This window comes from Perca flavescens, chromosome 23 (genome assembly GCF_004354835.1).
Source record: "Perca flavescens isolate YP-PL-M2 chromosome 23, PFLA_1.0, whole genome shotgun sequence".
Lineage (NCBI taxonomy): Eukaryota > Metazoa > Chordata > Actinopteri > Perciformes > Percidae > Perca > Perca flavescens.
The window spans coordinates 25,002,225-25,015,342 of record NC_041353.1 but is presented as its reverse complement, the minus strand read 5'-3'; the positions used below and the strand labels follow the sequence as shown (position 1 = coordinate 25,015,342).

At 41.3% G+C, this 13,118-nt stretch overlaps 1 protein-coding gene across 2 annotated transcripts in view; it reads right to left on the bottom strand.

Annotated features, from left to right (window-relative positions):
* Positions 1-2,934, bottom strand: part of arhgef39 (Rho guanine nucleotide exchange factor (GEF) 39) — a 64,605-nt gene extending 61,671 nt beyond the window's left edge. For both annotated transcript variants that reach the window (XM_028570439.1, XM_028570440.1), the window contains exons 1-2: positions 2,833-2,934; positions 598-770 (exon numbers count right to left, since the gene is read on the bottom strand). In XM_028570439.1, the coding sequence (XP_028426240.1) occupies positions 598-747 (150 nt within the window). In that variant the 5' untranslated portion in view covers positions 748-770; positions 2,833-2,934. The remainder of the gene's footprint in view (positions 1-597; positions 771-2,832) is intronic.
* Positions 2,935-13,118: the final 10,184 nt, after the last annotated feature.

Below are 13,118 nucleotides of genomic sequence, written 5' to 3'. Positions count from 1 at the left end.
CTAAATGAACCTGAGTCTTTAACTTGACAGACAGAGAGGGGACGAAGAGGACAGGAGACCTCTGGGAGGGACAGACGAGGAGAATTTAAAGAGGCGAGGGGCCAGGACAGATAAGCTTCCAAACACAGGCCGTTGGCCTGAACTACCCAGGGTCAAGCCCTCCTTCAAAATGATGAGCTATTATAACAATGATAATAACTTTATTTGTAAGGGGCGCCCGGAGAGCTCAGTTGGTAGAGCGGGCGCCTATATATAGTGTATTATTCCTCGATGCAGCGGCTGCGGGTTCGACTCCGACCTGCGGCTCTTTGCTGCATGTAACCCCCCCCCTTTCATGTCTTCAGCTGTCCTGTCAATAAAAGCCTAAAAATGCCCCCCCCAATTTTTTTTTGGATGGCACCTTTAAAAACAATAGTTTAAAAAGTGCTTTGACAGAGGAAAAAAAAGCACATACAAACCAATACACATCATTGTAACAGTGGAAATAGAACATGTGGCACCTCAAATGATGATTAAATGAACTATATCAAATTACCAGGTGAAAATACGCCATCACATGAGAGCAAGTCTTTTGCTTCCACGCGTGGCAGTACGTACCGTGGTGACTAGCTGCAGCTGTTGGACGTAGCGCTGCTCTGTCTGCACCAACTCTCTGGCTGTGCGGCTGCGTTTCCTCTCCCAGCGGCCCCTCTGCTCCTGGATGCTGGAGCCCCCCGGGGGGGCGGGCGGACCGGGGCAGAAGCTCATTAGTCACAGTGACGAGGAGGACACTGCAATAAGACCAGGGCAGGATTACAGACTGGGCTCGGGCAATATAAACCCATATCGTGATATGAGACTAGATATTGTCTTAGATTTTGGATATCGTAATATCATAATATGACATTAGTGTTGTCTTTTCCTGGTTTTACGACCTATGGACTGTTCTACCAGTTCTGTTATTTGCTTTTACACCCTTAGTCGTTGTATCCACATTGTTGGCGATTATTTATCACAAATCTCTTTGTGTAAATATTTTGTGAAAGCACCAATAGTCAACCCTACAATATCGTCGCAATATCATTATCGAGGTATTTGGTCAAAAATATTGTGATATTTGATTTGCCATATACAAACAAGTGTATAGTTTAGTTTCCAAGCCAGAAGCTTTCCAACAGAACAACACCACCCATCATGAGATATTAACTTGATATTAATATTAAGTTGTCAAGTTGCCTAGATCTTTTTCTTTGTTGCCATTTGATTAAAGAGTTAGTGTATTAAATATGAAGTGTCCTGGGGTCTTAGTAGTGAATGGAAAGTAGCTAGCACGTTGCTTCAAAATAAAAGCCTCCCGCTGAAGCAGCAGTAGGACAAGTTGAATTTGCATTAACAGTAAGTTAACAGGGCTCAAGGAAAGCTATCAGTAGACATAGGTCTGTTATCTAAAAGAACCCAACCACAGAGATCAACTTCAACAGCCTTTGGACTGTGTGCAATAGGGGTGTGCAAAAAAAATTGATTCCCATTCGAATCGCGATTCAAGCTCTACCGATTAAAATAAAATAAAGAATTCCAAAAATCGTTTCATATTTTTTAATAAAAAAATAAACAAAAAAAATTCAGTTGTATGTCTACTGCTATAACATGGGAAAATTAACTACATTTACATACTGTGAATCGTTTTTTTAATCGAATCGTTTTGGAATCAATTTTGAATCAAATCTTGAGCCTGAAAATCGATATTGAATCGTGACATTTTCTGAATCGTGCACCCCTAGTGTGCAACCACATACAGCAGTGAGTAACTGTCCAAAATTACAACCTAGTATGCGTCAGCTATGCAAAATGAGTCTGTTTTTTAGTAACTCAGAGGATGAGAGCCTGAGGGAACCAACAGCCCTCCCAATCACACCGCACAGCTGACGGAGCCAATCAGAGCCAACCAATGGCCGCCTGTTACCCTGCTCCATATATATATATATATATATATATATATATATATATATATATATATATATATATATACACCCTGCTCTACAAAAGCGCTAGCTAAACAAACGTTGCATGTTATTTCAATCTTACCTTTCGTTACAATTATATTTATATGGGGATGAAGTTTTATTTTATAACAGGATTAGAGGTAAAATAACTAGTCTGTTCAAACTGATGACGTTTAATAAATGATTCATCATTTAAGTTATTGATGAAGTATACAAACTACAGGCAGGTTACAGCTTCTCAAATGGGAGGGTTTGCTACATGACTACTATAAATACTTCCCGATGTTTGGACGACTGGAATTTGATCTGGTAACATTTAAATGTCCATAACATTTTATACAATAATCAACAGGTAGTCAGTCAGATACACAATCTACTATCTAGTCTACTATCAACTAATAGCAAACTCCATAGTTCAACGACGCTCTGGAACACAAATGCGACTAGTGACGTTAACTGAGCTAAACTTTTAGCTAGCTAGGTTACTGACCACAGACAGTATATAAGAAGTTACTGACATGTAGCTAGCTCAACTATTTATTTTATTTTCTAAACTCAGTTAACGTGACCCGGCAGCGACTGTATATTAATTACTATTCCATGTGAAACATGACCTACATAGAAGGACAGGACACAGAACGTTCCTTTTATGTAACGTCGGTCCAACAGGTTAGTATGTGTGCTGGACACTGGGAGGAAGATACATGCGGCAGCTATGGAGCCTTTCCAACAACCAACTCCCACTGTTTGTTACAGCGACGCTGCTTTGGGTGAGAAACTAACTGACCTAGCATTATATAATGCATTTACGTGGCTTATGTGCCGTATGTTAAAGTTATAGGAGGCTTACCTTCAGGCTTCAGGTAACGTTCCCACTTTCAATCAAGGCGCCCTTTTTCGGTTTGAGCTTCCTTCTTCCGGGATGCGATGGTTGTCGCGCACGCTGATTGGCTGCTCCACACAGCTCACACCCAGAGCCCGAGACCAAACCGGAAGTACCGCCCGCTCTGTGCTAACAGCTGACTGATGCTGTATCGTACCGGCCACACCCTGAACTCCATATAACATGCTTACATAAGGCGAGATTGATATTTGGAGTAAACCATCTTACATTTCCTATTTTGTTCTTTTTTTCCCCTGTAGAATTTAAAGACATAGTAACAGTATTGGATTTAGTGTGTGTAATGTGTGTACACAACAGTAGAATACACAAACTCATCTTCATGTCATTAAAACATACAACAACATAAATGAATAATAGAAGAATAATTTAGGATTGTACATCAAAGTGACCCTAAGCTCAACTTCCCATAGGGAAACAGGTTGATTTAGTGTTTTATTATACACCCACTAAGGTTCATATTTAAGGTGATGTTGTGTCTTGTGGTTAGCGGGGGTTGAAAGTGAATATAAAGTACTTTTTTCTATCTACAAATGGAAATGGGTTGGTTCCAAACCTTTCAGAGTTTTGACTCAAACAGCATGGAACCTACAGATGTGAAGAACAAAAAAACTAAAAATAATTTTAGTATTTTAAATTCAATTCAATTTAAACTTTAAAATTAGTAATGGACTTGAATTGAATTGAGAACTACTAACTAAAATTGGAAAAATTGTCGAAAAAAAACATGTCAAAAGACGACACACGTTGGAAAAAGCGATCAAAACTTCTTTTTTTTAAACTCAAAAAGGCGCCAAAAGTGTCTGGTTAGCTCATTTGGTAGAGCGGGCGCACATTGGCAGAGTTTTTTTCCTCCATGTTTTCCCCCCTCTCTCTCCCCTTTCATGTCTCAGCTTTCCTATCCAATAAAGGCAGAAATGCCCAAAAAAAAAAAAAAAAAAAAAAAAAAAAAAAAGGTCCAAAAAAGGCAACAAATATGTTGAAAAAACATTATCAAAAGACAGCGGCAAAATTGTCCAAAAAAAGCGAACAAAAACTTTAGAAAGTGGCCGGGTTGGAACAGAGGGTAGAGCAGGCACACATATACTGAAAGGTTTATGGCTTGACGCAGAGGTCCAGGGTTCGAGTCAAACCTGTGACGATTTCCTGCATGTCTTCCCCCTCTCTCTCCCCTTTCTCACCTAGCTGTCCTGTCAAATTAAAGGCAGAAAAGCCCACCCCCCAAAAAAAATATACTTCAGAAAAAGCCCAGTTTTGATTACTGTAATTTACACCAATGCCTAAAGACACAACTGAACTGGCATCAAGTGTTGAGAGAGGCTCAGATAAAGTGTAGCTCAGCACTTTGGTGCTCATTATATAATATAAAGATTAAAGCGATGCCCTCAGTAATCAGGCCATGACGCGGGAGGCTGCAGCACGCAGGACTTTCAAGTAAAGAAACAGGATGCATGTTACCTGGAGCAGATGGGAGGCTGTGGTTCATTTGGCCCGCAGCTCCACAGAGCAGCGAGAACACTGACATAGTGCTGGTAGAGGCCCGGACTCAAACAGCTGTACATATGGAGCCATACTGGATATATCTGCTGTCTTCTCTCAGTGGATATAATACAACAACTGTTCACTTTCACTTATATCATCGAACCAGGGGATACACTGTAACTTGCAATTGCTGGATATTCAATTAAGTTCACATGTGGGTATTGGTTTAAGTGGTAATTACAACAAGCAGTCTTCTTTTCCCATTTGAAGCGTTGTTAACCCTCCTGATGTCACCGAGTATAATTTGACCCATTTTTAAAAAGTTTCTATGTCAGAAATTTGGGTTTTCTTTCAACCAAATTGTCAAAAAAAAACTAAACCTAACGTGGCTGGTTCCATATACAACGCTCGTTTACTCCACTACAGTTATCTGACAGCTTTAGTTACTACTTCCCTTGCAAATTCAGATTATGACTGCAAAATATCATTAACAAATGAATTATGATGTATCATCAGAGATGACCTTCACCAGCCGCAACATTAAAGTGATGCTTACACATGAATTATATCAAATATCTATATATAGTTGACACACACAAGTGATTTTTCTTTTCTTTAATATTTGTTTTGTCTTTAATAGACAGGACAGCTGTAGAAAGGAAAGTGGGGAAAAAGAGGGGAATGACATGCAAATGGCCGCAGGTCAGACTCGAACACTAAGCCGCATGCGTCGAGGACTGAGCCTCTGCATATGGGCGCCCACTCTACCAGGTGAGCTACCCAGGCGCCAATTTTAAGTGACTTTTGATGCTACTTCGTTTTTTTTTTTTTGCTTCTTTATGGTGCATTCCAATTAACTCAGACCTTTTGTAAGTGTGGGGGGACATGTCCCTCACCTCCCCCCGTGTCCGCTACGCCAGGGGCGATTCTAGGTTCAGACCTTTAGGGGGGGCTCAGTCTATTTGAAGACTTTCAGTCAGGATTTAGAATGCATCATAGCCCAGAGACGGCACTGGTGAAAATTACTAACGACCTTCTAACTGCTGCTGACAAAGGACTTGTCTCCATACTTGTTTTATTAGATCTTAGTGCTGCATTCAGTCCCCTAATGAGAATGTGCCACGGATACAGTGCCTCCTGTTCGTTTTAGTTGCTTACGTTTTCAATTTGGGTTCTAATCTGCGCCATGAACTGATCAACTTCTTCTCTGGGGACTACCAACGTTAAACTTCACAACCGTCCCCTGCTCTCGCTCTGACAGATCAGAGAGAGACTCAGCCAAAGGCAGAAGTCTGGCACAACCTCCTCCGATTGGCCAACACTACGTTTCTGTTAATGGTCATTGTTAGTCCTCTGTCACTAACACACAAGTTCACAAACTCTCACTTAAGCTCTAAAATGTATTAAAAAAATATATTTTTTACAGGGGCTGAGATGAAATTTAGGTTGGCTTGAGCCACCCTAAAAATGGTCTAAAATCCCCCATGCGCTGCGCCCTTGATGGCGTCCCAGCAGCGGCGTGCCCGCCAGCAGCACGACGCCCGTGTTCGGCGGTCCAAAGAGAGGGAGGCAAAAGTCTGCAAATTGCTGAACAGATAAAAATGCATTTTTAATGAGAGCGTTATTAAAATGCATGATATTGGTAGGCCCACTTCTTTATTGTTTTTCCAGTACATTTGGTATTATCATAATTGGCCCCAAAACAGACCGGTGCAAATTAGGCCTCTTTTGCCTCGAGGCTATGGAGGCATGAACAGTACAGGAGACCACAGACAAAGGGTCCGCTTTCTTACCTGAGGATAGGATAGAAAAAAAAAACAGTCAAAGCGTCAATAATCTCCACCAGTATACAGGAGGAAGTCTCCCCAGGTTCTGGAGCCCTTCGGTGTATTATTCATAGCCGCTATACTGCCACAGGACTCATCATTGACCTCTGCACTTTGTGGAGAATAAGAAAAAAAACTTCATGAGATGAAAGAATGTGATGTTTTGTAAATTCAACTTTTGAGTCCCCCTCTCCCCAATCCAATCGTATTGAATTGTAACTCATGAATGATTTAACGCATAGGAGGCAAGGCTACCTCTGCTGGAAGATGTTATATGAAACAAGGTTGCAAGACCAAGAGATATCAAATGAGTTGGCTCTGAAAGTAAAAAAATAAAAAATAAAATCCCCGACAACAAATAAAATCACATCAAAATAAATAGGAGCACTGTTGGACTGAATACAGGGAAAATATTACTGTCAAATAGCACTTTTTTTTTCTCTCCGCAGGATGCTGGCACTTGATGGGAACAAAAATCTCTTAAGTGTTTATTGATGTGGAATCCCATTATCTACCTCTGCTGAAGGGGCCAAAGGCTTCGTTTATGTTTTAATGCTTCGGCGCCGGCTCTTCACTTAACTTCTGAGTTGTAATTAACTATGTTTTTGTCAAATGGTAATCATGGCGTCAAGTGTTGACACTTGAGTCATGCTTCTGGGCGGCTGACAAGTACATAATTGTGTCAGATTTAAGTAATGGACATTATGGTGTGTTTGGAGCCCTTCTACAATTGTTAGAAAACTCTGTGTGTCTGTGTGTGTAAAGGCTGGGTCTCAAACCGTCTAGTTGCACACTAGTATATAGTGTAGATAACGCAAAAAGTCAGTACACTGAAAGTACCCGGATGACCCCCTGAAAATGGTCAAAAAGTTCAGTGTGGAACGATGGACCCTACTCGCACTAAACGGGCGCCATCTTGACTAAAACGCGGAAAGGGGAGGCTGATTGGACAAACGCGTCACGTGGGTCTGGCTGCTCCACCGAATTTCAAAACCATCGTCCATAACGGCGGCTCGTTCGGAATAGGATCTCGTATTTTACGAAAACAGTTCACCGAAACGTGTTTCTGAAAACATTTTAAGCGAGAAATAGGCCGTGCAGTTGCTGAATCGGTCTGTTTTTTTTTTGATCGACAAAAGCCAGTTTAAAAGATTTTTGTCAGATTTTAAGAGCTACCCATTTGCATACAGGAAAGCCCGTATTTTTGGCGGGCTGGAAAATCGCGTTGCATTCGTCACGCTCATCCCGCTCCTCATTTCCAGTAAGTGTTTTAACATAAGTGTTCCTTTTGGGACAATACTAACCATCGAAAGTGGGCAGCGCTGTCTTACGCTATCCTACACAGACCCCTCCCGACTTGCTCCAGATTGAATTCAATGATTTGTAAATCTAGGGTTGAGGAAGTGTAGATGAGATTCCAATATTTTCTATTTAACCCTTGTGTGGTGTTCATATTTTTGTTACAAAGCCAATGTTCCCGGGTCTGGTGGACCCACCACATTATTAGGCTTTTAAATCAATACAGCCATAACAATTAATGTAAAAATACTTAACAGATGTTTACTTTAGCTCAATCACCAGTGATATATACATCATTTATGGCTCAAATTTGCCATTTACCCCTGTGAGATCACATTTATGATCATATGATCATTTTCGTTTTTTTGTGAGAAAACAAGGAAATTCAATTATTAAAAAGGTCAAAAAATAGAAACAAGATTTTTGATCACTATTGGTGCTTATTTCTTAGAACTTAATCAGAACAGGTCAAAGTGCTTGAAAAAAAACAATTTGGTAACTTTGTGTGGGAATAGCAGGTGCAGAAAGACAACATAGTTGGGAGGGGGTGTACCATGTGCAGTCATTGAAAATAAGTAATTTTTTATGTTCTTCACAGAAAATGAGCCAAGGCCAATGAGTTAGAATAAATAATAAATAGCATAATTTTTCTTTTAGCAAACACTGAAAATGGGTCCCACAGACCCGAACACCACACAAGGGTTAAAAAAAATCCTAAAGTATGTAAAGAGAACACATATAAAGGAAGCATGTGTTTAGAGTTGTTCAAAAGCAATTAGCAGTAATGGCCTCCCTTTGGTATCCTTGGTTAAAGCTCTCAATCAGCCTTCGGAGCCATGCACAGCACACCCACTGCTGCTCTGGGTTTGGTAAAATTCAGAGAGAGAGAGAGAGAGAGAGAAAAGAATCACATGGAAACAAACAGCTGTACAGAATTGAGTGACACTTGAGTGGTGGAAGGGCCATCCAAAACAGCCATGTGTCTGCAGAACCCAGTGCTTATTTATTTATTAATATATATATATATATTTTTTTATGGATAATGATAAACTGTCACGCCAATTACTGAAAGCACTGGATGGCCGGGTTTTTATCTGTGTCAATGAGGTCTGCTCCTAATTGACGGCCAGGGACACTAACTCACTCAAAAGCTGTCGCTCAAGCGTCATCCCGCTCAACGGGGCCTGTATCGACGTGTCGGACAGACGGAGAAAACCTCCAGGATGTTAGAACACGCTACCCCCCCCACGACCCCCCCGGCCCTGTCGCACTCTGCTGCTTTAAATCTGCATCACATCAGCACAGCAGGGCGCTGATACTTGGTCATCATCAATAGATACTGACACGCAAGGGCCTAACTTTGGGTTCAATATTGGGATGGGGGGGTTGACATCTCCAACTATCTAGGGAGGTTCCGGGACATGTATGGATGTATTTATAAAAACGCGAAAAAAAAGAGTCAAAAACAACAAAAGGCAACCAAATGTCGGAAAACGCGACAAAGACGTTGAAAAAAGCGGCAGAAACATTGAACAATAAAATAACAAGCACACGCTGACTCCATTTTCTCAGGACATCTGTTTGAGGGAATATCATTTGAAGAATTAAAGATTAGTTTTAACATCACACTATTTTTAGTGCATGCAAGTCAGCATATAGCTGGAAAAAACATGTATTTTTTCTCTATAATTTCACTTCAAATGATGATTTATCTAATATCTCATTGTAAAGAATATTTTGTGAAAGCACCAGTTGTCAACCCTACAACATCATCGCGATATCGATATATTCATGTTTTTGGTCGAGAATATGGTGATATCTGACTTCTCCATATAGTCCCTCCCCCATTTTTCAGCTAAAGCCCCAAATGATCTCCTAAGCCCCTCCCCCCACAAGGGAGAATGAATGCGTGTGCATGAGCAGTGATTGACACGCAGTTAGACACCTCCCTGGCCCTGATTGGTGCATCTGAACAGGGAGAGGTGGATCTTTGCAAATCCCACTACAGGCTGTAGGTGGAGCCAGAGGAGCTGGATTTATTTTTTAAATGACCTGCTTCATGTAGTTCTACTGGAACATAGGGTCAGTTTCAGCAAATATGACAGAAAGGTAGTTTTATAAGGCTTACCTACTGCACCTTTAAGTTACTTTTCAGATCCCCCACAAAAAAGAGCATGGTCAGTTTGCTTGTGACCCTCTCTAAAAGTACAGGAGTGTCTAGTCGGGCCCTGTGTCATGTTTCAGATGTCTATGAGCAGTTTCACCAAAAAACGTCTTACATGGTTCCATGTCGATAACTGCTTGAAACCCAAAGAGGCAAAACTCCCCAATAAAACAAATCAAAGTTTGGAAGAAAGTTTGAATCATGTAGGTAGCAGAAGAAAAGAAAGTAAGAAGTGGGAGCGGAGAAGCAGCAAGTCGCCCTTTCCGTCTATATGAATCAGTCAATCAAATTACCACAGACTAGTCACCTGGGCTTACCTGTAACCACGGCAACTGTACACGTCAAGGATGCAGCGACAGCTGTAGCCTCAGAATGCACATGTAACAGTCACTGTGGACTGAAACTAACAATAATCAAAGAACTAAAATCCAAAACCTCAATCCGTCTTATCTTTATTATAATAGCTTGATTCTCCAGAGGTTTCATTTATTTGATATTTATTTCACTCTTTGCAAAGGGAGCCTGAGTTCATTATTCCCTCCAAACACATTAGTAGGGTATCTCTTGTAGTCCCAGGATTCAGCTGTGATCCAATGGATCCCACAGTGGACGGTGACATGATTTTACATTTGATACCACAGAACAACTTTTTCTGCTTTATAATAAATAAAGCAGAAAAAGTTCACTTTGTCTGAAGAATTACATACCGTATGAGACAGCTGACATGATATTACACCAACATGATTATATTGTATATATATTGGTTCCTGTGAATCCACCCCCGGCTATGAGCCAAAACTGACTCATCAGGAGACTAGCAGGTTGAGGGATTAAACCCTTACTGAAAAGCTGCAGTTCAGACAGCATATCTGTTCCGTCGGGGTTCCCACAGCCCTATGTTCCCACATTTTTCTTAAAATTAGGCCCTATGTCAGGGTTAGGGTTACATTCCATCTGTAGTCCAATGCTACTGGATAATAGGTTGGGTGTAATTGGCTACCAAATTGGGAGAAAGGGGGAGAAAATCTGATACAAATTGATGAAAAAGGAAATGTGGGAACATAGGGCCTAATTTTGGGAAAACAGTCTTAGAAAATGGGGAACTATGGGAACATAGGGCCTAATTTTGAAAAGAAAACTTTAAAATGTGGGAACATAGGGCTGTGGGAACATAGGCACGCCCCGTTCCGTCTGGCAGTCCGTGCAGCCACGCTCATCTCCAGTTGTCTGGACATCGTCCTGCTAGAGGTGGACCAGGACCAGAGAGTTACGCAGACTGTCTGCAACTCCTCCCTGTCCTGATAGACAGTACAATTCCAACTGACACCTGCCAGCGTTTCTTTGAGCCCATATTATAAACTGTCTATACAAAAACAGGAGACTGATTTCATTTAAGGGATGATATATTGTCTTTTAGTTTAGACTAAGCAAGATTTTCTGATAAGGCTTATCTGGAATGGGTGGTCACCCTGAGGGGAAATGCTTCAGGAAATAGTCACAGAACATTGTCATTAGAACTTGTTTCTGAGCGGACACCTGGAGTTCCATGTTGAAACAATGTAATGACTTTTTACATGTTTGTCACTATATGCTAATGCCTACACATCAGGCACATGGATAGTACTAAGTGCCACGGATGAAAGTAAAAGAGTCACTTCTTTAAATTAGAGAATCACTTCAAGCTGAGTTTGTCAAATTGAAAAGGCAATTACGGTCATGTGATCTCGTCCCAGCTGTTGTGCTTTCAGAGGACGATCCTGGCTAATGAAGGGATTGCACAGAGGAGGGGAACTGGTAAAGGAGAGCCATGGAGACACGAGAAGGTCAGAAATACAATTAGCTATTATTACGGTAATGAGGCCTTTGTAAATACGTTAACAATAAAGCTTTTTTTGTGCTAGTGAGGAACAGTATGCTATGTTGAACAAGGTTTTTTTAAAGAAAGAAAATCTAGACAAAGAACATACTGCATATTGTCACAGGGTAAACAAATACTTTGACGCATGCAGTGTAAAAGTGTCACGACCATTGTTACATATCTGACATTGTTTGGGCTGCTGCTGCTGCAGGGATGGATGACACACATTTAAATAAAGAGATCAGTGTGTATGGCTTTTAAAGGGGCACTCCAATGATTTTACACTCAAAGGTCAGTTTACTTGTCGTAAGGAGTATAGTCTCGCTTTGCCAGACCCTCCTCCAAAGCGCGTTGGAGTAAGGTCTGGCATGTCCACACAGCATTCCTGGATGGGAGGAAAACACGGGAAGGAACTTGTTTTGGTGGAACATGTGTACGTTAGTCGTGCAACAGAAAACTCTGATTGGACAGATAGTCTAGCTAGCTGTCTGGATTTACCCTGCAGAGATCTGAGGAGCAGTTAACCACAGTCCTCACAAATCCACCGGAGGTTAGAACGCCAACACAAAGGAAGAGGAAGGGGACGGACATCAGGCCGAAAATGAATGAAATCCTGCTGATTTTCTGGCGTCAACGGAGCAATCCCGGAAGTACAACGTCAAGGATGTAGTCTATAAGGAGTACTACTCAGGCTGATAAAACACTTGCTGTATAATGTCTTGTGTGGCTCTAGAGGAGCTTTCCAAAGTTTGACAAAATAATCATCATGACTCAAAAAGCCCTCAAAAGGTCATCAAGATTATTTCAGCTTTACTGGAGGATTACAGCCATGCATAGCCTATGGCTCCAACTTCTGACCAAACTATGCTGTAGCCCAGTTTAGGGCTCCTGCACACTGGCTGCGTGGCGTGAGCGTGTCAGCTGCGTGGCGTGTCCGTTTTTATTTTCGGCTCCCATGTTAACAGGTTGCACGCTGCCTGCGTGACACGCATGTCTCCGGTGCCGAAAACACGTGCATGCTAGAAAGCGTGTTGGAAGTGTTTCCAGGCAAAATAGAATACAAAAAGATGTTTATATGACATTTTGACACAAATACATATTAATAAATGACATTTTGATGTTTGAAAGTCTCTAGGTTTTGCCACGCTCACGCCACGCAGCCAGAGCGCAGGAGATCTTATTGCAACATTTCAAAAGTTCGAGATAAATTCGCTTAGCAATTGAATGGAAATGTTGATGGTCCTCGTTCCGCCCCTTAGGCCAATTTTGGCACATGGTCGGGACTAAAGTGCTCATTGCACAAGTCAAACCACAATTGGAAGTGCTTTCTACTAAAAAAAAAATATGTTTTTTTTTTGTCATTTGGCTTCAATCCATTTAGCACAAGCTTTGGCTAATGTTTTGGTATTTGTGGAGGTTTGACAGTCCAAAGTGATCATCATTTTATAGAGTTTCAGCAAAACGTTGTACCGTCACTGAAAAGCTAGCTTGCCTTCACATCGAATCAAAAGAAACCCAAAGTGAGAGTCGTCAGGGAACCTTGACAGGTCACCGCTGACTGCCTGTTTGCATCATGGAGTGCACCCCCCCTTTGCCTAATGATTTC